Raw genomic sequence first — 25104 nt, 5'->3', positions numbered from 1 at the left:
GTCGGGAATACTCCTTCTGAATGGACATTGCAAGGGTTTAAGGGTATGGCTGCATCTTCAATGCTTTGCCCTCATTCCACTACTGTCTGTCTTGTTTTGCAAAGATCGCAGCCCTTTATGTGCAGTGAGTGCTGTGATATAATATCATCGACTTTTTTCAGCCGATTAGTGGAGAGTTACAAATCAGTTGGCTGTAGCATAAAATGCTGATTGGAATGGATGCAGCAAAGGCTCCCAGGAATGCATGTATTTCACTGAAACCTTTATAGTGCAGATGGTGTATGGCTCCCTCTAGTGACTGGGCAGCCAAATTCAATCTAGCACAGCCCCCTCACACTGGAGCTTTAAGGGAAGTGGGAAAGGCAACATAGAGGATAAATAAATAGGCTGCTGAATAGGATTTATATTGGTCATGATTGAGTTTTGGTCAGTGGTCATAAGTATGATATAAGAAATAGGAGCAGGAGTAGGCCATCCGGCCCCTCGAGCCTGCTCTGCCATTCAGCAAGATCATGGCTGATCTTTGACATCAACTCCATTTTCCTGCACTATCCCCATATCCCTTGATGCCTTTAATATCTAGAAATCTATCGATCTCTGTTTTGAATGTACTCGATGACTGAGCCTCCAGAGCCCTCTGGGGTAGAGAATTCCAAAGATTCACAACCCTCTCTATCTACTCTGTCTAGACCCTTCATGATTTTGAATACCTCTATCAAATTTCCTCGCAACCATCTCTGTTCCAAGGAGAACAACCCCAGCTTCTCCAGTCTATCCATGCAACTAAAGTCCCTCATCCCTGGAATCATTCTAGTAAATCTCTTCTGCATCCTCTCTAAGGCCTTCACATCTTTCCAAAAGTGCGGTGCCCAGAACTGGTCACAGTACACCAGTTGTGGCCGAACCAGTGTTGTATAAAGGTTCATCATGACTTCCTTGCCTTTGTACTCTATGCCCCATTTATAAAGCCCTGGATCCTGTATGCTTTTTTAACGGCTTTCTCAACCTGCCCTGCCACCTTCAACGATTTGTGCACAGCGATCCCTCTGTTCCTGTACCTCTTTTAGAGTTGCGCCCTCTAGTTTATATTGCCTATGGATATATTTCTTAATGCTAAAGGGATCAAGGGATATGGGGAAAAAGCAGGAACAGGGTACTGAGTTAGACGATCAGCCATGATCATTTTGAATGGCGGAGCAGGCCCAAAGGGCCGAATGGCCTACTCTTGCTCCTATTTTCTATGTTTCTCTGAGTGAAGACATTTCTCCTCATCTCAGTCCTAAATGGCCAACCCCTTATTCTCAGACTGTGACCCCTGGTTCTAGACACCCCAGCCAGGGGAAACTTATGTTCTTATAAGTAGTAATCTACGAAAGGACTTGTATTAATACAGCACCGTATGTCTCTCAGAAACATCTGTGTTTTAAACACATAGGAACATAGAAATTGCTGGACGAGAAAAGACCAAGGTCCATTTAGTTCACCTTCTACCATCCTGGTAGTCACCCGATACGATGATAATGGAGTTGTTGACTAATCATAGCAATCAATCTCCATCAATTAGTCTACAACAGACCCAGACATGAGGTGAGGAAAACCCCCAGTGGTGGAGAGCTTTGGGAACCATAGGTCCAAAGTCACCTGTTCCTCCCGAGCAAGTTACACTCATCACATGTCATGTCTCAAATTACTCAAATACTGTATCCCAAAATGCTATTTTCTAAAAGAAATCCATCTGATTTGCACTTGAATGAATCGATACTAACTGCTTCCTCCATCTCCCTTGGGAGTCTGTTCCATAAATTGACCACTCGCTCATTGAAATATTGTTTCTGCAGATTAGTTTTGAATTTACCCCCCTTGAGTCTATTTGGATTGTTATGTAGACTATTTAGCAGTCATTTTGGACACAGCAAAATCCCACAAACTGCAATGCAGTTAATTTTTTTTTGGTGATGTTGGATGAATTCACTGGTAGCAAACTGGGTTTACTACCTGCTGTTCTTCAAATATTGCCACAGGATCTTTAATGTCCACCTGAACTAGCAGAACAGATAGTCTAATGTCTCATCTAAAGGACAGCACAACTGACAGTGCAACTCTCCCTCAGTACTGCATGAATGAAACAAAGAACTTGCATTTATATAGCGCCTTTCATGACGTCCCAAAGCACTTTACAGTCAATGAAGTACTCTTTCTTTGAAGTGTAGTCACTGTTGTAATGTAGGAAACACGGCAGCCAATTCGTGCACGGTAAGGTTCCACAAACAGCAATGTGATAATGACCAGTTAATCTGTTTTAGTGATTTTGGTTGGGGGATAAATATTGGCCAGGGCACTGGGGAGAACTCCCCTGCTTGTCTTCGACATAATGTCATGGGATCTCTTGCGTCCACCTGAGAGAACAGAAGGGGCCTCAGTTTAACGTCTCATCTGAAAATCAGCATCTCCGTCAGTGCAGCGCTCTCTCAGTACTGCACTGGGAGTGTCAGCCTGGATTTTGTGCTCAAGTCTCTGGAGTGGGACTTGAACCCACAACCTTCTGACTCAGAAGTGAGAGTGCTACCAACTGAGCCACAGCTGACGCCTGTATCAGCCGAAATTATGCATTCAAGTCTGGGGGCGGGACGTGAACCCGCAACCTTCTGACGCAAGGTCAAAAGTGCTACTGATGAACCGAATTAGCACCATGACAACTTGTATCTATTTTTTTCAACGAAGAAGTACTCCAAATGACAAAAAGTTAAATGGAGGTATTTAAAATGCAGAACTCTACCAATGCATAAAGTGCCGACAGGTTAGTATAAAAACCCTTTCCTTGTCACGCTGTAGGCTCCCAATTTCCGCCATCACCATGAAATCTGGAGAAAAGAAAATTCAGAAATTAAGTCATCCCGTGTGGTGCGAGCATGTTTCTGCACATGGATGCTGCAGATTGTGTAATTACAAGTCTGGGAGCTCCCAGTTGCAAATTTAAATTAGTAAATGAAGCGTTACATAACGCAGATGCTTACATTACTTAAAAATTGGCTGGAAAATTCTTAAGAGTGAGAAGTGCGATTACTTCAGCTAACTGCTGTGCACCATGACGTTTTGAACTTTTGGTCCTGGAAAGAATGGTGGTGTTGTTGCTACTGTCAACTGCAGTGGAAAAAGGTTCCTATGGTTTGTGATGGCACTATCGTGTTTATGTAGAATTGTCTTCATTTCATTCTGCTGTTCTTGGCTGAGTACAAGTGGATTTCATTCAAAAAAAAAATTCTATGAATTCTTCTGCTTTCATTTTAGTATCTACACTCTATCCAAAACGCAAATATCTACTTTCTAACTTTCAGTTTCTCTGTTCTGCCCCCACCCTTTCCGCCAGTTTTATTTTCCAGATTGCCTTGTGCCCTCTTTAGTTTGGAATTTGGTAAATTTATTTGGTTCAAGATCACCATCATGTTATAAGAGTAGCTTTTTGTAATTGGTTTTTGCTTTTCTAGGATTGGGTATTACTTGTTATAACCACCTCTGTATATTTTAGTTATGCTTCTACATGGTGTTTAATCCACATCGTTGGGCTATGCAGACCGTTAGTCACGATATGTAGCAGCCTTTTGAACCGGTTGGTATTGCAGAATAGAGGGCAGAGAACACAGAACAGGGAATTTTACAAGCAAAATGGGTTATTTACAAAACATTGGAATTAATGACTAGATAAACAAATTAACAGGTCTTCATCGCATTGCTGTTTGTGGGATCTTGCTGTGTGCAAATTGGCTGCCGCGTTTCCTACATTACAACAGTGACTACACTTCAAATGTACTTCATTGGTTGCAATGCGCTTTGGGACGTCCTGAGGTCGCGAAAGGCCCTATTCATTCCTTGTAGTTGGCATCCCTCACCTTGACCAGCGTGAAATGTTTTAATAAAGCACTCTGCTCCAAGCATAGTCACTCAGGGGGATAATTGTTGTGCCTCTGAGCCAAGCTTTGTTTTTTTTGTTTTTGCAGGATGTCTCTGGTGCGTATGAAGCAGGAAGGCCGAGAGGGGAAGTATATGTGCAAGTACATTGTGCACTCCATGTGGGAGGACCTGGAACAACGGGGTAAAGTAATGGGGGTAAGTCAGCAGTCTTGTAACACATCTGGAAGATGTTTTCTCTTGATACATAACGGTCATGCAAAATATTGCGTGTTACCCGCGACTGTGTAGCTCGTGAGAACCAGTCACTCCAGTGACTGATTAATCAAGAGAAATATTTGACTATATGTACATTGGGATACTTTACTCCATGTTGAAACCCCATCCTGCTTTTCAGAACTTCGTTATTGGCAGATGATAGACCGTAAGCCCATTTAAGATAATTGCCAAAATAACCAGGGGGGAGATGAGAATTTTTTTTACGCGGCGAGTTGTGATGATCTGGAATGCTCTGCCTGAAAGGGCGGTGGAAGCAGATTCAATAATAACTTTCAAAAGGGAATTGGATAAATACTTGAAAAGGAAAAATTTGCAGGGCTATGGGGAAAAGAGCAGGGTGATTGGGAGTAATTGGACAGCTCTTTCAAGGAGCAGGCACGATGGGCCGAATGGCCGCCTTCTGTGCTGTAAGATTCTATGATTCAGAGATGTGCTGAATATGGATACTTGTATGCTGCGGTCTTTGGACCACTGGGAACTGGGTCGGGATAGCCCCGACTTATTTTGCTCTAGTCCCTTACAGCTGGCAACGAGAAAATCATGTGGTGGACCATTTGAACCGTGTTCCAGAGCTGAAGGGGCAGTGGTCTATCCATTGTGCTGTCCAGTTCACCCTCCCGGCCAATTTTCTTACCAATGCGAGGGTTAGCACAAATATAACTAACTATTTTCAACCCATTGTAGGTGTGAGTCCGCAGCGTGTAAATACATACCATGCATCCATCAGCTTCGCTCAGAACGGTCATAAAAATAGCTGCTGTGGGGAAATGGAAAATTTCTCATTGGTACAGTAGGATGGTGCAGTTCTGTTGATTGAAGTTAAGGTGCATTGTCATTGCAGGGCGTCCAGTCCATGCTATACCTGGCTAGGGATCCTGATACTGGGTGCCAAAAAGCAATCCGGCTCCACAGCACTGACAAATCTCACCTTGTTAAAATCACTGAAAACATCAAACTTAGGAAAGTAAAGCTGGCAAATAATTGAATTGCGCACTGCAGCAGACTTCAGTACAGATGGAATCTAGTGCTAAGCGATGGGGGCTGACTTTCTGTGAAGCTGTGGGTTAGAGTGCACGTTCAAGGCATTGCTTAGTTAGTTGATTTTTGTGAAACAGCACACCTTACTGCTCAGCAGAGCCACAGTGATTCATCTATATCTAAAATATATTAAAAGTCTGATGACTGCACACACTTTCCGTTGTCACAGTTCCTGTGTCACAATCCTTTGATACACTTTGTCATGCCTGCATAACTTTTGGGTAATGCCTGCTTACCAATTGGTACCTGGTACTTGCCTTTCAGTCCTCCCAACACTAGGTGGTGCTTCTGCACCTCTAAGTTGCACCTCCCAGCCCCTGCAGGCCAACCAGGACACCAATTGTACGTTGCAGTTACATTTAAAGTTGTATTTTAAATTACTTCCGTTCCTCCCAGTTCTGACCCGTGGCGAGCCGCCTTCCTGTTTGCTTCCTACCCCAACAAGAGGCCCAGTCCGCAACTCCGACGCCCCACCGCCCCCCCCCGCCAACCCAAGGCACCCAACTTTTTAATTAAATTTGTTCTCCGATAATAGGCGATGCTGCACAGATTTTATTTATTACCCATCCTAGCCATCCTGAGAATGTGGTGGCGGTGAGCCTTTGAACCTCTGAGGCCCTTGTGTTGATGGTGCTTCTACAATGTTAGCCATGATGTGGAGATGCCGGTGATGGACTGGGGGTGACAATTGTAAACAATTTTACAACACCAAGTTATAGTCCAACAATTTTATTTGAAAATCACAAGCTTTCGGAGGCTTCCTCCTTCCTCGGGTGAATGTGGAAATGTTGGGCAGGGAATTCCAGGATTTTGAATTACATAGAATGTACAGCACAGAAACAGGCCATTCAGCCCAACTAGTTCATGCTGGTGTTTCTGCTCCACAGGAGCCTCCTCCGACCCCTACTTCATCCAACCCAATCAGTATAACCTTCTATTCCTTTTTCCCTCGTGTTTATCCAGCTTCCCCTTAAATGTATTTAATGAGCAATGACGAAGGAACAACAGTCTATAAAAAAGATCTGAAGATGTGTCAAAGTGCTTTACAGCCAGTGAAGAACTTTTGAAATGCAGTTACTGTTGTGATGTAGGAATATATGTCCAAGCTACTCCAGTATAGCTATGATACTGTATTGGCATGCCTGCAGGTTCCCAGAAAGAGAGACATCGGGGGAACAGAAACACGTGGACTTGAGAGCAGGGGGAATACAGATCAAGGGAGAGACAGATCAGGTAGGGAAAGATAGGGAGAAATGCAAATCGTAGCGGAGAGATGACTGAGAAGGAGAAAGAGATTGAGCGGAGGAAGACAGATCTGGGGGACAGAGAGAGAGAGAGAGAGAGAGAGAGATCTGGAATGAAGAGACTGGTGGGGGGAGGGGGGAAAGAGGTATCCATCCGCCATTGGGGGATGGAAGAGGGGATCATCTAATTTATCACGAGCAGTGCCACAGGAGATCTGTTTTATTTTTACATATGTGTTGTAGAATTCTCTCGTACTAAACTGGGAATAATTTCTCAATTTTGTGATGGTGCCGCGATCATTAATCCAGTGAACATTATCACATGTGGAGGAGCAGCAACATTCTAGCAGTTGGCATTCACCCTGCGAGCTATTGCACAGCGCCAAAACAGAATGAAATCACCCCATAAAATTTACAGTCTTTTTTAAAAAAATATATCCTGGAGTGATTTCAAGGCAGTAATCGCTAAGTTTTATGCTCATATGCCCATTTCTAAACACAGATTTTACACTCAGTTTAGTGGCACCTAAATCCTGAGATTCGATTACTGCTTTTCTGCTACTTCTGGGGTTTAATTTTTTTTAAATAAAGTGCGTGTATACAATGTGCTGATGTAGTTAAGGAAAGTTACGAGCTTCTTAGTCCAGGAGTGCGATTGAACCTGCACAGTTGAAATGACTCAACTAGACGTACGTACATACTGATGTCCGTTTCCTTGAACTGGCTGCTTCTGTAACTCACTCTGGTGATATCAATACACTCGCGATCGCAGCAAAAAAAACCTCATTTTAATAACCAACCAAAATAGAGCAGAAGAAAAGCAAGAAGTGTTCAAAAATAAAGAAACATAAAATGCTTTCTGAATGCGGGTGTGTCAACCTCTCTTTTTGGGTGCAGACTCTGCAGATCAAAGTTGTGTTTTGCATATAATCGTAAAAGACTTTTTTAGTATTTCTCGGAGTTTTGATAGCTGGTCAGCTGATACCTGCCTTAATTTGTTTATTGCTTGCTGGAAATGCACAGTGTGCATGAGAACACTTTTATTTGTATTGTGTCTTAATGTCACTTCCAACGGCGGATGAGTCACCTCTGCCTAGGTAAACTGACCAACAAATGTTAGTTCCCAAGTCTACGTAGACGACAGATGCTCTGAATACTAATGAGCTGGCTGCACAAAGGAGACACAGCTAAGGTTTGAGGGAGCTTGCTGTGCACAAATTGACTGCCATGTTTCCTACATTACAACAGTGACTACATTTCAAAAGTACTTCATTGTCTGTAAAGCGCTTTGGGATGTCCTGAGGTCGTGAAAGGCGCTATATAAATGCAAGTTCTTTCTTTTCTTTGTTGTTTGGGATTGTCAGATCATCGGGGGGAAAAATCTAATATCAGGGTTGCTTTGTATCCTGTGTAAAGTACAGTATCAGAAAAGGCTGTCAGGTTGACTGTTGGCTGTGGGCTCTATTTTGATTGACCGCTTTGACTATTGTGTTGGGAATCCTATTGATCTTTTATCCAAAGTCAGCTTTCAAAGCATCGAGGGGGTATAATTGGGATCCTTTTATCAGGGTTTATGTGGGTCATACCTGCTTTGACAGACAGTCGACTAGTTGGGTAGGCGGAAACACTCGTGAATGTCAAATTTCACCTGGAAATTTTTCCGCACAGTTGCGTGCTCCAAGTTTCAAGGCGTTTAGTTTTAGAAACACATTCTGTAAGTTGAGTAAAGCTACTATGATTTACCTTTCCGCTGTTGTTTGACTTTTGCATCTGTTCATTTTATGTGTTTATTTTTTCTGGTTCGTAGTTTGCAGCCTAGATATTCCGTCTGCCAGAGTGTTATTTGTCTGCCAGTCAGAAAGATGTGAAGTTACTGGCTGGGGTTTTCCATTTCTGGACTCTATTTTCTGCCCAGTCACTTTAATGATGCTGGGAGGGATCAGGGGAATAATCGCAGGCTGGCAAGCACAGAAGCGTAAAACCCCAATGAGCTCAGCAGCAGAATGAAGGGTTTGTTGTTCACCCTGAGCACTCCACCGTATCAGATACTATGCACAAAAGGTCACACTCCTGCACTGTGGGTGCTCTCCGTGCATTTCATCAGAGGAAACTGACATTTCTCCCCAACCTGGAAGTATTTCCAGGATGAGCCTGGGGATTTATTTACAACATTCAGCCTAATTTGAGCTGAGACTTAGCTGAAACCTCTTCCCCTTTTTCTTCTGCTTTGCGCCAGTTTCCATTTCATTATCTGCCTTTGACGTTATCTCTGTGCAGTTCAGAGCGGGCCCCAAGTTTAGCTATGCTTTCATTGCTGAGTTTTTTAAAAAGAGAAACCAGTGATGCCGGGGCTTTGGTGCAGCTGCCCATTTTAAAAGCAGCAGTAACTGAGTGGGCGGAAGGTCAGTCAGCAAATCGCTGTTTCTGTGCACGGCATTTAAACATGTTCTTCATTGAGACACGAGAGCTGTTTATTGCCTACCACCCAGGCTGCTGCTGATCTCTTTTTTGTTGTTCGGTTGACGACAACAAAAGTTGAGGGCCTCGCCCCTCCCTATCTCTGTAACCTCCTCCAGCCCTAAAACCCTCCGACATCTCCTCGCTCCTCCAATTCTGGCCTCTTGCACATCCCCGATTTTCATCGCTCCAACATTGGCGGCCGTGCTTTCAGCTACCCGGGCCCTAAGCTCTGGAATTCCCTCCCTAAACCCCTCTGCCTGTCTCTCCTTTTAAGACTTTCCTTAAAACCTGCCTCTTTGACCAAGCATCGCCTGCCCTAATATCGCCTTTTGTGGCTCGGTGTCAAATTTTGTTTGATAACGGCTCTGTGAAGCGACTTGGGACATTTTGCTACGTTAAAGGAGCTTTATAAATGCAAGTTGTTGTTGTTGTGTTGAAACGCCAGCATTTATTGCCCATCCCCAGTTGCCCTGAGATAATTGAGTGGCTTGCTAGGCCACTTCACAGGGCAGTTAAGAGTCAACCATGTTGGTGTGGGTCTTGAGTCACATATATGCCAGACCAGGTAAGGATGGTAGGTTTCCTTCCCTAAAGGACGTTAATGAACCAGTTGGGATTTTACGAGAATCCGACCACTTCACTGTCACTATTACTGATATCAGCTTTTAATTTCCTGATTTCTTTTTTAAACTGAATTCAAATTGTCAAAACTCTCCATTGCCATCTGTGCAGTACAGACTAGAATGAAAAGAGCAGTTATAAAAATGGAAGCCAGTTTTCCATGAAAGCATTCTCAATGATTAGTTGTCCTCCCTGGAAATCGAGGTCAGCTCGTCCAGTCTGCGTTCTTTTAAAATGCATGTTTCCAATATGGCAGCACAATAGGGGTCCTTCACTAACACCAGAGCATTCTGAAATATGGTCTGTAAAAAAAAAATCAAACCAAAATAAGCTGATCCAAACAAAACTTTGGAGTGTTAGTGATTCCTTCACCGTCGCTGGGCTGCTTTGCCAGTAACCTCATGCAGCTGTGCCAGGATGTGGTGTTCATTTTAAATGTGCCTCTGAGGTTCGTTCTTCGAGTTGCCCTTTTTGCCTGTGCTGCTGTTTTCTTATCTACAGGGCAATTTTGGGTGATCGTGCAAGATATATATTCCAACCCCCCCCCCCACCCCACTTTAAGTAAAGGTTTGCTTTATTCCCAATCTTGTCTTTAGTACCCGCGGGCTCGGTGTTTACAATACTGCTGCTCGCCCCGTAACAGTCACCTGGTAACTGCACAGAAAAAATATTCTGTAGTGAGAGGAACAGGATGTTATTGAGAGCGTTGATTTGAATTCTTTTCTGCATTCCACCGCACCCCCAACCCCCCCCCCCGGTCGAAGATGGGGTCCGTCAAGGAAATGGAACCATTCTAGGTTTATTGCTGTGTGTGTTGTAAGCATCAAATGTACTTGAAAAAGAAAGAAAGAACTTGCATTTATACATCGCCTTTCACAACCTCAGGACATCCCAAAGCGCCTTACAGCCAATGAAGTACTTTTGAAGTGCAGTCACTATTGTAATGTAGGTAATGCAACAGCCAATTTGCGCACAGCAAGGTCCCACAAACAGCAATGTGATGATGACAAGATAATCTGTTTTCGTGATGTTGGTTGAGATATAAATGTTGGCTAGGACAACAGGGAGAACTCACCTGCTCTTCTTCGAAATAGTGCCATGGGATCTTTTACCTCCACCTGAAAGGGCAGACGAGGCTTCGGTTTAATGTCTCACCCGAAAAACGGCATCTCCGACAATGCAGCATTCCCTCAGTACTACAAAAGGCAAAGTTCCTTCTGCTGTATTCTAAATACACAACTTCACTTTGCCCTCTGAGGAGCCCCCCACCCACTGACATTTGCATTCCCCACAATAGCCACCTCTTATGAGCTTTTGTGAGTGAGGCTGCTATATTGATAAATTCTGGGCCGTTTTTGTTCTGTGGTCTTATGCTCACTAAGCATTTTGTTGCAACTGGCTCATTTTCCTTTCAAATCGGTACTTTGCAGCCAGCACACAGAGATTTTCAGCCTGGGCTGGACTTGTCCCAGGAATGAATGGGTAGAGTTTCAACCTGTGCCACTCACTTTCCCTCCCTCCCCCCACCTCATCAGTGTGATTCCTAGATTAATGAGGCAGCCGTGAATGTGTCACATCCTGAACTTTGACAATTCTCCCCCTTTTTTTAGTTAAAAAAATAGTTCTGCGTGCTGACCCTTTGGGAAAATGCCCCTGGGGCATGGTTACTGAGCTTGGCAATGTGACGGAACTGATTCAGCATCAGTAGAGATACAGTCCTCAACATGTGCTTCGGCTTTAAGTGAGTGCACATTATTTAGATCCCTAGCCCTATCAGCACCATAACTCCACACCACTTCCTGCAATCATGTTGGCACTCTGTAAATTTTTTTAAAATCAGTGGAAGAATATTGAAAATCCTAATTCATGGGAGGAATCACAGCAGGAAAGGCCATGATCATTATTCCTCCCTCTCACATGTTTTGACCATTGTATTGTTAATTAATACAGACACAAATCATAATTTGCATTATACAATTATCAGATACAACTTTGCACACTGATGTGGCAGTCTACTGTAAGCACTTATTTGCAAATGCATGGAAAGAGTATTGCCAAACCTTGTCATCTACCTGACATTCACTCTACAAATAAAATACTCCTCTTGGTTTTTATTGTTCACTAACAGAAACCACAGAAGTGTGCCTGGCTGGTCTAATTGGGTTTGTTCTTTACGTTAGTTCATAAATTTTCAAATTGGGTTCCCCAGGGTCCATGAGCTGATCAGATTTCTATCCACCTGGGACCAGGTATATCGCCGATCAAGGGAGCGTAATCTTAAAATTAGAGCTAGGCTGCTCAGGGGTGCTGTTAGGAAGCACTTCTTCACACAAAGGGTAGTGGAAATCGGGAAATCTCAAGAAGCTGTTGAGATTGATAGATTTTTGTTAGGCAAGGTATTAAGGTTTACGGAAACAAGGCTGATAGATGGGAGTTAAGATACAGATCAGCCATGATCTAATTGAACGGCAGAAGAGGCTCGAGGGGCTGAATGGCCTCCTCCTGTTCCTATGGTCCTATGCATGCCCTGAGCTCACAGTGTCTCTGTCCCCTTTCAGGATTTTTGACTTAATTTTCCACAGAAAGGATTTGGATGTGAAGTTATTTTTGATGTTGGGATTTTAAAAGCAATGTGTATTGTTATTAGTTTATTATTTTTTTCAAAAAGGAACCTAGATGACAGGTGGTGAATATTTTCTCCAGAGACTAAACCAGCAATTCATTAGTTTGTCTAGGTAATCGAAGAAAATTTTGCACCCATTATACTGAAAAGCCCTTTGATCCCTTTATGTTGCTGAAGAGATAAATAGAGACAGGCTGTTTGAAACAGGAAGACAGAAAGCACAGTCAAGTCTGTTAAAGGGAAAGCAGTAAGGACCTTTTGAGGCAGAGGTTAGAAATGCTGGAAGATAATTAGAAGACAATTTGTTGAAGCCAAGTAAGACAACCCACTGATGTGGGGAAGTGGCATTTCTTTATTTTCTATCATTACTCAAAGATTAAACCAAATGAATATAATCATAAATGTTGCTGTTGCGAAAGACACTAATATCTGATCCAGGTCACAAGAGGGTATTGTTTTCCTCTCGGGTTATTCTATCACACAAGTAGATATAGGGCGGTATGAGTCAACGTCCATAAAAGTATGATGCTCAGACCACTTACGGGAGCGACTGATTCCACTGAACCTGACAAGGGATCTGTGGCAGACTCGAATTGGTAACAGTCTTGAGAATGCTGTATTCCATATTTTTTATGTGCTGCTGATCACATTATTTCTATTGTTATATACAAATAAGGAACTGTTTTCTGCAGTAAAAGCACTATCTTCCTTTGGGCAGTTGACATTCTCTTTCAGAAGTTAGGACAGAGAATTCCTGAGGATGTGTAACTATTTGTGGGAGTCCATATGAACATGTCGATAGTTGTACAGGGTCCCCCACACAAACAAATTTGAAAACCTCTGTCTTAGATGTCCCCAAGAAGCACTGTGACTGTCGCCCACTGGTCCCGGCCAGCTCCCAAACCAGTGTTGTTGCTGGCACCAATACGCTATTGGGAAAAGTTGGTCTTAAACCAATATGCTTCAGTATGCGCTGCACCTTGAATATTGCATCCAGTTCAGGCCATAGTGGCACAAGGAAAACATTCAAGCACTGGAGGCAGTACAGAAAAGAGGCACAAGACTGATCCCTATGATCAAATGTCTGAATGATGGGGAAAGACTAGAGAAACTTAGGCTTTTGAGCCTGAAAAGATGGTGTCTGAGAGGTGATCCTATAGAGGAGGCATATAGGATAGTTATGGGAATGTAAGAGGCATCTCTGAAATAAGAACATAAGAACATAAGAAATTGGAGCAGGAGTAGGCCAATCGGCCCCTCGAGCCTGCTCCGCCATTCAATAAGATCATGGCTGATCTAAATATTCCTTTTAAATTAAAATCGCAGGTCCAAACTACTAAAAGGTAAATTTAGGGCTGATAATCAGGAAGATCTTCACACACTGAGTGATCCACACGTGGAATGGACTTCCAGATAAAATGGTGCAGATGAAACCCCTGAAATCATTAAAAAAAAATAATTGAATACTGTAATGGGGGGAATGTTGGATTGTTCAGGATCGATGAATCCAGGTGGGCCGAATGGCTTTCTCATTCATAACCTGTGATCTCTTGTGTAGTACTTGTAATTCATCATGAAATTGCTCCCACTACAATGAACACCAGTGACAAGCCTGAAATTCTAGTGCTTCATCCTAGCATTATATCAGCTCAAAATACTAGTTTGAAACAGCAAAATCTATCATTCTGTTTCCTTTCACAGTATGAAAATATCTCCCACTTGCCATTAGACTTTACTGAAACTCTTTTGACAAACTGCCTGGAGCTATGAAGGAATTCTGCATTTTTCATCGCTTGGAATAATAGTTGTCTGTGGACTTGTAGAATAATGAATTGGGAGTTATATGAACCAAAACTTACCAAGTGTCATCGGAAAGACCAAATCTCGGTTAGTTTATACCACACACATGGGTAGCAAAATAGTTCGGCTACCATATGCATTTACAAAGGCTGGAGACACTTAACATGATTGATATGCAGTCAATACTACTCTGGGTTAGAAAATAACCACGGTCAGTTGTAACACCCCTGCCATTGGGGTAGAGGTCAACTATATATGGACCAGGATATTCCAAAGAGTTTCTTGCCTGTAGCATACGAAACAGTGCAGCTTTGTTTTAAAGGGGGAGTATTTATGACCACATTAACTTGGCAGCTATGATTGTGCTGCCAACTTGGCAACAGGCCTCACTGTAGAATGGCACTGAACCTGTTTGAATTTATTTTTGGTATCGTTCAGCCCAGTGCTGTAGAATGGAATACTTTTCCATTTTTTGCATGCAGTGACAGCCCCCCCAATGCAACTTGTAGTACATGTTGGATGCAGATTGGAAGTTCCCTCCAATCCAACACAGCAATCTGCCTGAACTCCGTGTCAGAAAAAAGGTAGAAATTTTCCAATTCCCACAGTGGCCATCTTTATCGCCACGCTGAGTGAAATTGCCCATTGGTGCCAAATTATGGGCAGTTAGGCTTGTGGACTCGTGCCCAACAGGAGCTGAATTGAGACTGCCTTTCCATCTCCTTTCACTTAGGATTTTTATGGCTCCCAGAGAGGTATTTTCAATCCTGGTCTGGGCTGGATGTGAGTCATTGCCCCAGATGCAAAAGGAATGTTCTTGCTCGTTGTGGTAACTAGTGCCTGAAAACTCTCATTTCTGCTGCCTGTGTCATCTCCTGGAGGAACATTTGTTATTAAGACAAACCCAGCCAGCTTCTAGGCATTTCCAAGTGAGCTGCTCTGCTTTTATGGGATGTGTCCTCAGACTGGATCACTATATGTAGAATTAAACACAAGTGGTCATTTGTATCTTGGTTGGGAGGGAGTGGTGGGTGATTTAAAAACAATGCTCTCCTGGCCGCCCTCCCGCCTTGCACCCTCCGTAAACTTGAGCCCATTTAAAACACTGCTGCCCATATCCTACCTCAAAAAAAAAAGTCGTTTTCACCCATCATACTGTGCTCGCCAACCTACATTGGTTCCCGGTCCACCAACACGTCAATTTTTAAAAACTCATCCCTCCATGGCCTCGCCCCTCCCTTTCTCTGTAACCACCTCCAGCCCTACAACCCTCCAAGATCTCTGCGATTTCCAATTCTGGCCTCTTGCGCATCCCTGATTTTCATTGCTGCACCACTGGCGGCCGTGCCTTCTGCTGCCTAGGCCCTAAGCTCTAGAATTCTCTCCCTAAACCTTTCCTCCTCTCTACCTCTCTCCTCCTTTAAGACATTTCTTAATACCTACCTCTTTGACCAAGTTTTGGGTCATCTGTCCTAATAGCTCCTTATGTGGCTCGGTGTCAAATTTTGTTTGATAATTGCTCCTGTAAAACACCTTGGGATGATTTACTACGTTAAAGGTGCTATATAAATGCAAGTTGTTGTTGTCTGTCTCCATTTCTGGATTGACAGTGAGCAAGGACTGTCCTCTTCCTGGTTAGTCGGGGAGCTCAGTGAAAGTGAGTTTTAAAAATAGGGATTTCAAAAGAAAATTTCCAAGTTGCTCCTTTCTAAAATGTTCTGGTAACAAACCCTGATCCCAATATAGACGGCAGCGCAAGTGCAGACATATGGCAACCATTATTAGATAGCTAATGTTTGTTTGAATTTAGGTCATCGAATTCTCTGAGATTTGAGGCGCGGACAAAACGCTTACCAAAGCTGTTAGTGAGAGGCTCCCCTCTTTCAGTTTTTTTTTGCAAGTCTCTAAGTTAATCAGGGCAGCTTGAGCTAAACTTGTCGGTGAGGTTTGGGAATCGAAAATTGACACAGCTGTATAAACAACACAAGGAGCTCCTGACCTCAGCGCTTTCAACTGTTTTAGTCAAGTTTCATATGTGTGTAGATTTTTTTTTAAAGTTGAAAGATTGATCAAGACTTGAGAATAACTTGAGGTCATTTATCTGGTTTTGTTTTTTTGGAGGGTTTAGTTTCTAACACCCCTCGGAAACCTGTATTGATTATTTTAACTCGTCGAACATTTTTTTTTATTCCACCAAGCTCCCATGTGCAATTTACTGTCTTAAGCCTCTAACTGTGCAGCCATAGAGATTCCTATATATTGCATTGCTTAGTCCACAGGAGACTTGTCAGCCCATTGCACCATTCAGTCTACTGAATGATTGTTGATCTGTAGCTATTCCCTGTATTCTGCACTTTTCAATCTAATGCAGATTCCTTGTCAGCGCTGCTCAGTCCTGTCGAGCTACCTTATTGTGCACTGTTCTCGCTGGTTAGACACTTCCAATCCATGTTTGGTGTCAGCTTGGCTCAATGGTAGCCCTCCTGACTCTTCGCTGGAAAGTGATGAAGCCTCAGTTCACGGACTTGATCTTGTGCACATAATGCGGGCTGATACTTCAGTCAAGTACCGAGATTGCTTTGTCGGAGTTGCCCATCTGTTGGGGGAGATGTCGGACTACCTGTGTAGGTGGATGTAAAACTTGCCATGACACGATTCAAAGTTCTCCCGGTGCCTCCCTAACATTCCTCCCTGAATCAGTACCACCAAAACAGATTAACTGGTCATTTATCTCATTCATAGAATCATACAGCACAGAAGGAGGCCATTCGGCCCATTATGCCTGTGCCAGCTGTTTGAAAGAGCTGTCTAATTAGTCCCATGTCCCCGCTCTTTCCCCATAGCCCTGCAAATGTATCCAATTCCCTTTTGAAATTTACTCTTGAATCTGCTTCCAGCAAGCTTTCAGGCAGCGCATTCCAGATCATAACTCTCCTCATCTCCCCCCTGGTTCTTTTGCCGATTATCTTAAATCTGTATCCTCTGGTTACCAATCCTCCTGTCAGTGGCAACAGTTTCTCCTTATTTACTCATATCAAAACCCCTTGTAATTTTGAACACCTCTATTAAATCTCTCCTTAACCTCCTCTGCTCTTAAGAAGAACAATCCCAGTTTCTCCAGTCTCTCCACACAACTGAAGTCGCTCATTCCTGGTACTATTCTAGTAAATTTATTTAAATTTATCTCATTCGTGGGATGTTGCTAGGTGCAAATTGGCTGCCGCATGACTGTGACTACACTTCAATTGTAACTCATTGGTTGTGAAGCACATCTCGGACCTGAAAGGTGCTATATCAAAGCAAGTTCTTTCTTTTCAAGAATTGTGCCAATAAAGGGTTAAACTTGAAAGCTTACAGTGATTTTTCTTCAAAAACAAAACTCATCTTAACAATGACGCAGTTTTTCCTCATCGTCTTACCTGTTGAGTCCAAAGTGCTGAACGTACGACAGTTTTGTGGGTGATGTGCCACCAACTTGATCCTCCTTGGGTAAGGTTCTGCTTTTGCCCTGTGATCCCTGAACTTGACGTTATGGACACGGAAACCTAGGATTTTTGATTGGAAATTCAAAATACAAGGAAATCAAGTTCAAGTGTAGTCTCCATTCGGTAACTAATACTGCACTCTTCCTGTCAACATTTTAGATGGTGTTTCCGTGGAATGCTCCACAACAAAAGTAAACTAGTATTTGAACAAATTATTACAGGGTTAAAAAGGTTTTTTTTTTCTCGTGTGTTTAATTACGTATTTTTTAAGAGCTGGTGCTGTGCGTTGTTTTATTTCTGCTCTTTTTTTTTGTCAGTTTATTTAATGAGGCAATGTTTTCCCTCCTTGTTGGAGGCTGGCACTCTGGCTGTTGCTTGTAATGTATTCCAGCTTGCCTTCTGCACCACTCGCCCCTTGCTCCAGGGGGTGGGGTGGGGGGGTTGGGGAGAGGCTGTAGTTTTACTCAGACGGGAAGGGTACAGCAATAAAGCTGCTGTTAGCCTCAGAGGGCACGGCAGCCGTCAAGAAGGACTGCGGTTTTCACGGCTCCTAGGATGTTTGTGTTACCCTTTAATTGGCAGCTTCTTTGCTCTCTCAAGGCACTGGCAAGGAGAGTTTAACTCTGGTACACTGCAGTCAGTCTGCTTCTGACTTAGTGACACAAGTTGCCTGTACTGTTCCTGTAAGCCAACAAACCACCTTTGCTGGGAGAAAGCTATACCAGTGATTCACACTGAAATACTAAGTTTGTGATCAGTCCACAGCTAATTCTCTGGTGTACGTTTTTCAAGTCCTGTAAAAAGTTTATAAAGTTTGGTGTAAACTATTTCAAACTTTAGGAAAAAAAAGTTTTAACTTTCTGTATATTGGTGAGGAGCCAGAAATATACTTATTTCAGCAGCCATGTGGGATATGTTTCAGGACAAACAGTCAGAGGCTTGAAACAGTGGTACGATGTGTAACCTACTGCTGAGCTGTTTGTTTAACTGCACCAGAAATTTACACAGGGGCAGTACTGAGTTAACAGGAAGGAATATAACCGGTTTAGATAGCAAATGGTTTGGGTTTTCCGTGAATATTAATTTAGCAGAAATATTCATTTATCAGGCATCAGAATGTGTTCTTTGGCTTGCTAAGTTTGCCTGAAGGTGGCTGGGATATGCTTCCAAGGCTTCAGACTTTTTGTATATTTTTTTTTTAAAAAGAGGATAGTTTAACTTCCATTATCTGGGCCTTTTCCTATGCCGAGCCTGAACTGTAATCCTCAGCAATCGGATTCAAGGATTTCTAAATGGTGGAACTTTGGAATATGGCACTTGAAGATCTGCATTTTTTATGACAGCCATCCCACCGCGAGAACAAAAACCCAACCCCATGCTGGTTCTCAGTAGGTGGGGATTCCCCATTTGTTCAGTAGGCGGGAATTCCCCCATTGGGTCAGTAGGTGGGGAGAAAGAATGTTGCTGCATAAATGAGCAGGCGGCATTCCAACCACCAGCACCATCCAGCCATTTCCCTGAGGGTAGCATTGCCTTAACTTTATCCTTTCATGAGTGAAAGGAGCATCTGATTGAAGGTCTGCTGTCATTGGTCAGATTTGGAACTGATATGGGGATTACGTGGACTGACTCTTTTTTGTGGCTGAGAGGAAAAGAAATACCGTGAGGAGCATAGTAACGATCTCACATTGGTACTGGTCTTCATTCACTGTGAAGATGTTAATACTCATCTCTGAACACCACCTTTCAGATGAAGAACATCTGCTTGTGTCTGAAATATGGGCAAACTGGGTTTACTTGGGTATCCTGTGCACCTGTGACCCCCTCTGTGTTATATAGGAACAGGAATTGGCCATTCAGCCCCATGGACCTGTTCTGCCATTCAATTAGATCATGGCAGATCTGAATCCTAATTCCATTCACCTGCTTTGGCTGTATCCCTTGATACCCTTGGCTAGCAAAAATCTATCAATCTCAGATTTAAAATTATTAATTGAGCTTAGCACCTACTGCTTTTTGTGGGAGAGAGTTCCACACTTCTACCACCCTTTGTGTGAAGAAGTGTTTCCTAACTTCTCTCCTGAATGGCCTGGCTCTGATTTTAAGGTTACGTCCCACTTATCCTAGACTCCCCCACCAGCGGAAAAGTTTCTCTCTATCTGCTGTATCAATTTCTTTCAAAATCCTATAAACCTCAATCAAATCACCCCTCAACCTTCCATATTCCAGTACATGGTGTTCACCCAGTTAAATACACAAGTGTGCCTTTGTTTTTACTTGTGGAGAAGGGGCATGATAAAATGAAAGACTGGACAGCTGCAATAAAGAGAAAAGGTATATGATGTAAGCCAACTAGTTAGTGGAGGTGGGATCACCACTTCAGGGCGCACTCAGAACCAGCTGTTGTCTACTCCTCCTGTGGATCACATGATTTGATATTTGCACATTTGTTTATCTCCTAAAATCTCAGTGTCCATTTAATTGAAATCTGGTCTCTCCACTAAAGAAAAGATAAGAACAGCTATTTGCCCATCAATCATTCGTGGTACCATTTTTGCCCCTCAGGTTCAGTCTGTTGTGTTGAAGGAGAACATAAGAGTTATGACAGAAAACTTCTACGCAGCTATTTTTGGATATGATGAGGTGAGTGTTTTGTTCCTTTTGAAGTTTTGACTCTCTTGTCTTTGATATGACCTAATTGATCTGATTGAAGTTTTCAGTCTGAAGTATGAAAGGGATTAATAAAGTTGATCCTATGGCAAAAAGATGTTAATTATTTCCTGTTTGGGGAAAAGGGATTATTTAAATTTTTAATTGCCCAAATCAACGCCTCACTTTCCAAAAACAACTGATTTCTTCTAGTAACAGATTAACCTAAAAAGGAATTAGTGATGAAGAGTCAGTCAGTGTAATAGGAAGTTGATTCAACAGGCTACAAAGCATCAGCTGCAACAGTACATCAGGCTATGTTTACCTACATCATTGCGTTTCAAAAGTACTTCATTGCATAAAGTGTTTTGAGAAGTTTGAACATGATGAGGCACTTTATAAATACAGCTATTAGGTATAAATGCACTGCTGTTACACTCAATATGGTGAGATGGTTTGTTCAGTTTACCAAAAATACTGCGCCTCAGGAATGATATATTGGCCTTGGAGTGGGTGCAACGTAGATTCACCAGAATGATACCTGGGCTAGAAGGGTTAAATAATGAGGACAGATTGCATAGACTAGGCTAGTATTCCCTTTGAGTATAGAACATTATGGGTGATCTAATTGAAGTCTTCAAGATGATTAAAGAAGTAGATAGGTTAGATAGAGAGAAACTATTTCCTCTGGTGGGAGAGTCCAGAACAAGGGGGCATAACCTTAAAATTAGAGCTAGGCCGTTCAGGGGGGATGTCAGGAAGCACTTCTTCACACAAAGGGGAGTGGAAATCTGGAACTCTCTTCCCCCAAAAAGCTGTTGAGGCTGGGGGTCAATTGAAAATGTCAAAACTGAGATTGATAGATTTTTGTTCGGCAAGGTTGTTAAGGGTTACAGAACCAAGGTGGGTAGATGGAATTAAGATACAAATCAGCCATGATCTAATTGAATGGCGGATCAGGCTCGAGGGGCTGAATGGCCTACTCTTGTTCCTATGTAAGCTTGCCGCTGGCTATTTGGTGAGTAGCATTTTCCATCCAGCCTGTTTTTCTGTTCCCACCTCTCCTCAAAACACCCCGCTTGGGAAGGCTAATCCAGAACACTTATCTGTCAATCACAGAACCACATCAAAAGTGCCTCCACTAATCTGCATCAAATTTGCGCACAGTTTTCCTTTCTGTCTGAAGCAATGTTAAACTGAGGTTCTGTCCCGTCTGCCTGGCCAGTGGACGTAAACAATCCTATGACACCTATTTTTGAAAAACAGCGAGCTCTCCCACCGTTCTTGCCAATATTCCTCCCTGAACCACTGGCACCAAACACAGATTAAATGGTCATTTATCCCATTTGCTGTGTGCAAATTGGCTGTCTTATTTGCCTAAACAGCAGTGACTGCACTTCAAAGGTGATCTCTTGCTTGTCACGCACCTATTTTCTTTCAAAGTTCAGTTTGAGTAAAAGTACATTAGACAGCAAATCAATCGTTTTAGGGCCGAATGACTACAAATCACGCCTCTGAAGGAACAATTTACAAGCACTGATTGAGCTGCATGAATGGAAGGTTTGTGCAAGAGGAGGAGGAAGAGAATTAGGTCAGGAACATAAGACATAGGAGCAGGAGTAGGCCATACGTCCCCTCAAGCCTGCTCCGCCATTCAATCTGATCGTGGCTGATCTTCGACCTCAACTCCACTTTCCCGCCTGATCCCCATATCCCTTGATTCCCCTAGAGTCCAAAAATCTATCTATCTCAGCCTTGAATATATTCATTGACTCAGCATCCACAGTCCTCTGGGGTGGAGAATTCCAAAGATTCACAACCCTCTGAGTGAAGAAATTCCTCCTCATCTCAATCTTGAATGGCCGACCCCTTATCCTCTGACTATGCCAGTTTCTCTCTATCTGCTGTATCAATTTCTTTCAAAATCCTATAAACCTCAATCAAATCACCCCTCAACCTTCCATATTCCAGTACATGGTGTTCACCCAGTTAAATACACAAGTGTGCCTTTGTTTTTACTTGTGGAGAAGGGGCATGATAAAATGAAAGACTGGACAGCTGCAATAAAGAGAAAAGGTATATGATGTAAGCCAACTAGTTAGTGGAGGTGGGATCACCACTTCAGGGCGCACTCAGAACCAGCTGTTGTCTACTCCTCCTGTGGATCACATGATTTGATATTTGCACATTTGTTTATCTCCTAAAATCTCAGTGTCCATTTAATTGAAATCTGGTCTCTCCACTAAAGAAAAGATAAGAACAGCTATTTGCCCATCAATCATTCGTGGTACCATTTTTGCCCCTCAGGTTCAGTCTGTTGTGTTGAAGGAGAACATAAGAGTTATGACGGAAAACTTCTACGCAGCTATTTTGGATATAGCCAGGGGAAACAACCTCTCAGCATCTACCCTGTCAAGCCCCCTCATAATCTTATATGTTTCAATGAGATTACCTCTCATTTTTCTCAACTCCAGAGAGTATAGACCCTTTCTACTCAACCTCTCTTCATAGGACAACCCTCTCATCCCAGGAATGGGCAATGCATTGAACTCACTGTTACCCCAGTTTGGAACATATGAGGGACCGATGAAAGAAAGATAGCAAACTTACATTTCCTGGCCCCTAAGGCCAGCCAGTCACTGAACAAACCCAATAACCTGCCAGGTGAGGCCTGTGTTTCCCATCCTCAGCACTGTATTGGTAACAGTCCTGCACTGACAAGTGCTGAAAAACTCTTTCCAATCAGAAAACCCGAGAGCACTCATCGCTCCTTACGTGTATAGTTGATATCCAGGAATGTGAAGTAGATCCTACAGAGCAATCAATCTGAAAATTTGCTGACTTCTTTAATAGCTATTAAGAATTTGGTTGAATAATTTTATTTTGTAAACCACTGGTGGAAGAAAGACTTTTGTTTCTTTGGTATCTTATTGCATCTCTCAGGAATGTCACAAAACACTTTACATACAACAACTACTTGCATTTATATAGCACCTTTAACGTAGCAAAATGTCCCAAGGCGCTTCACAGGGGCGATTATCAAACAAAATTTGACTCCAAACCATATAAGGAGATATTAGGGCAGGTGATCAAAAGTTTGGTCAAAGAGATAGATTTTAAGGAACGTCTTAAAGAAGGAGAAAGAGGTAGAGAGGCGGAGAGGTTTAGGGAGGGAATTTCAGAGCTTACGGCCGAGATAGCTGAAGGCACGGCCGCCAGTGGTGGAGCGATTAAAATCGGGGATGCGCAGAGATCTCGAGAGGGTTGTAGGGCTGGAGGAGGTTACAGAGATAGGGAGGGGCGAGGCCACAGAGTGATCTGAAAACAAGGATGAGAATTTTAAAATCGAGGCGTTGCTGGACCGGGAGTCACTGTAGGTCAGCGAGCACGGGGGTGATGGGTGGAAGGGACTTGGTGCGAGTTAGGATACGGGCAGCAGGGCTTTGGATGAGCTCAAGTTTACGGAGGATGGAAGGTGGGAGGCCGGCCAGGAGAGCATTGGAATAGTCGAGTGGATATATTATAGTGCAGTGACGGGTATTATGTAGGTAAATGCAGCAGCCGTTTTGTGCAGAGCAAAATCCCACAAGTAGTAGCAAGATGAGAAAGTAATGTTGGCCAGAACAATGCAAGAACAATGCAAAATTGTACATCCACCCCCCTCCGCCAACCTTAATGGAGGTGAAAATGCGAAAGATATTTTTTATATAAAAAAGGGTGTGCTAATTTTGCTCCATTTTAAAGGTCCCTTTTTCCATCTCCAATCCCAGTGCCAAGTACCACTTCTCAGCCAAGAGGCCTTTACTGCCTTGAGTCAGCCGCTAGTTTGAGAATGGACTTGGCAGTGGCTTTACCAACATGTTGCTGTTTCATTATCTTCCCCCTTCCTGCAGTATTCTGTCAAAACTCTTTTTATGGAAAAAAAAACGATTCTTTACATTAATATGGTTAATAGGACAAACTCCCCTTTTAAAAATAACAAGGAATATTTTTATAAGATCACATTCTTGTGGTCTGTCACCGAGTTATACAGAACTGACGATCCCAAGTTTAATTCCTGGTCTCTGCTGAGTTGCCCGATCTTAACTGGAGGGCAGAGGAAGCTGAGCCCCTGGTCTGGAGGAGGGGGAGATGGTCTTGGTTCCCACTGTTGATGATTATTTGGTGAGTCCTGCTGGAATGTACACATGTATGATGTCTGGTAGGGTTGAACTCGGCTGTGATACTCTCCTTGGTCCAGTAGCATGCTGAGATGCCCTATCCACGCTCTCACACAAAGACTGGCCACTTGGGTGAGATACTGAGACCACTGGTGCTCAGGCCATATCCCAGCAAGAGTTAGAACTTCAGTAAAGGAGAGGAGAAAATTGGTGGGATAGAAAGTCTCTGTGGCATATATACTTAACAGTTTACTTTAGAATACATCTGTCATCCAGTTCTAATTTAGAGGTGCAATGCTGTGTTTTGCTCTTTATGCTTTGCGTGATTTATTGTACAGGGGATGTGATCGTTAGAATGTGGCTGATTAAGGATGTTCACTCCTAATGTGACCTCTGTGACCTCCCTCCAGCCAAGAACTCTTTGTGTACTTTATCCACAAAGTACTAAAATAATACAACTTCCATCAAAAAGCTTGGGTCAGAACAAGCCTACACTGTATTTCTAAACCAAAATCATTTGGCATTGATTTGTCTTATTTTATTTGGAACTAATCTTATGAAATGCCACTAGATACTTAAAACGTTTCCCTGCTTTTATACCTACAGTTCCTGCTTGACTGAGCTAAAAACTGGGGAGAAAACTTGAGCAGGGACTGATCGGGTTCTGATCCCTTTCCCTGGGCCCCGTTCGCTCTTTGTCCCCACTGAATGAGTTTGAGGGGTGTTTATAATTATTTCCTAGTAGATTGGCTACATGGTACAAAATAGTACCAATTTGGATGTTGTCCACAATGATTGTTCTATGCATGGAAATGTTATGTAGGTGGAGAAACAGATGG

At 42.9% G+C, this 25104-nt stretch overlaps 1 protein-coding gene across 1 annotated transcript in view; it reads left to right on the top strand.

The window, feature by feature from the left end:
- The window catches only part of uqcc1 (ubiquinol-cytochrome c reductase complex assembly factor 1), an 86469-nt gene that overhangs the window by 40162 nt on the left and 21203 nt on the right, over positions 1-25104 (top strand). Inside the window, exons 6-7 of the mRNA XM_068000227.1 lie at positions 3996-4104; positions 20022-20099. Of these exons, the coding sequence (XP_067856328.1) occupies positions 3996-4104; positions 20022-20099 (187 nt within the window). The remainder of the gene's footprint in view (positions 1-3995; positions 4105-20021; positions 20100-25104) is intronic.

Source organism: Heptranchias perlo, chromosome 19 (genome assembly GCF_035084215.1).
Source record: "Heptranchias perlo isolate sHepPer1 chromosome 19, sHepPer1.hap1, whole genome shotgun sequence".
Lineage (NCBI taxonomy): Eukaryota > Metazoa > Chordata > Chondrichthyes > Hexanchiformes > Hexanchidae > Heptranchias > Heptranchias perlo.
Note: the sequence above shows the minus strand (reverse complement) of the source record. Positions and strands in the feature narration are given on the sequence as shown.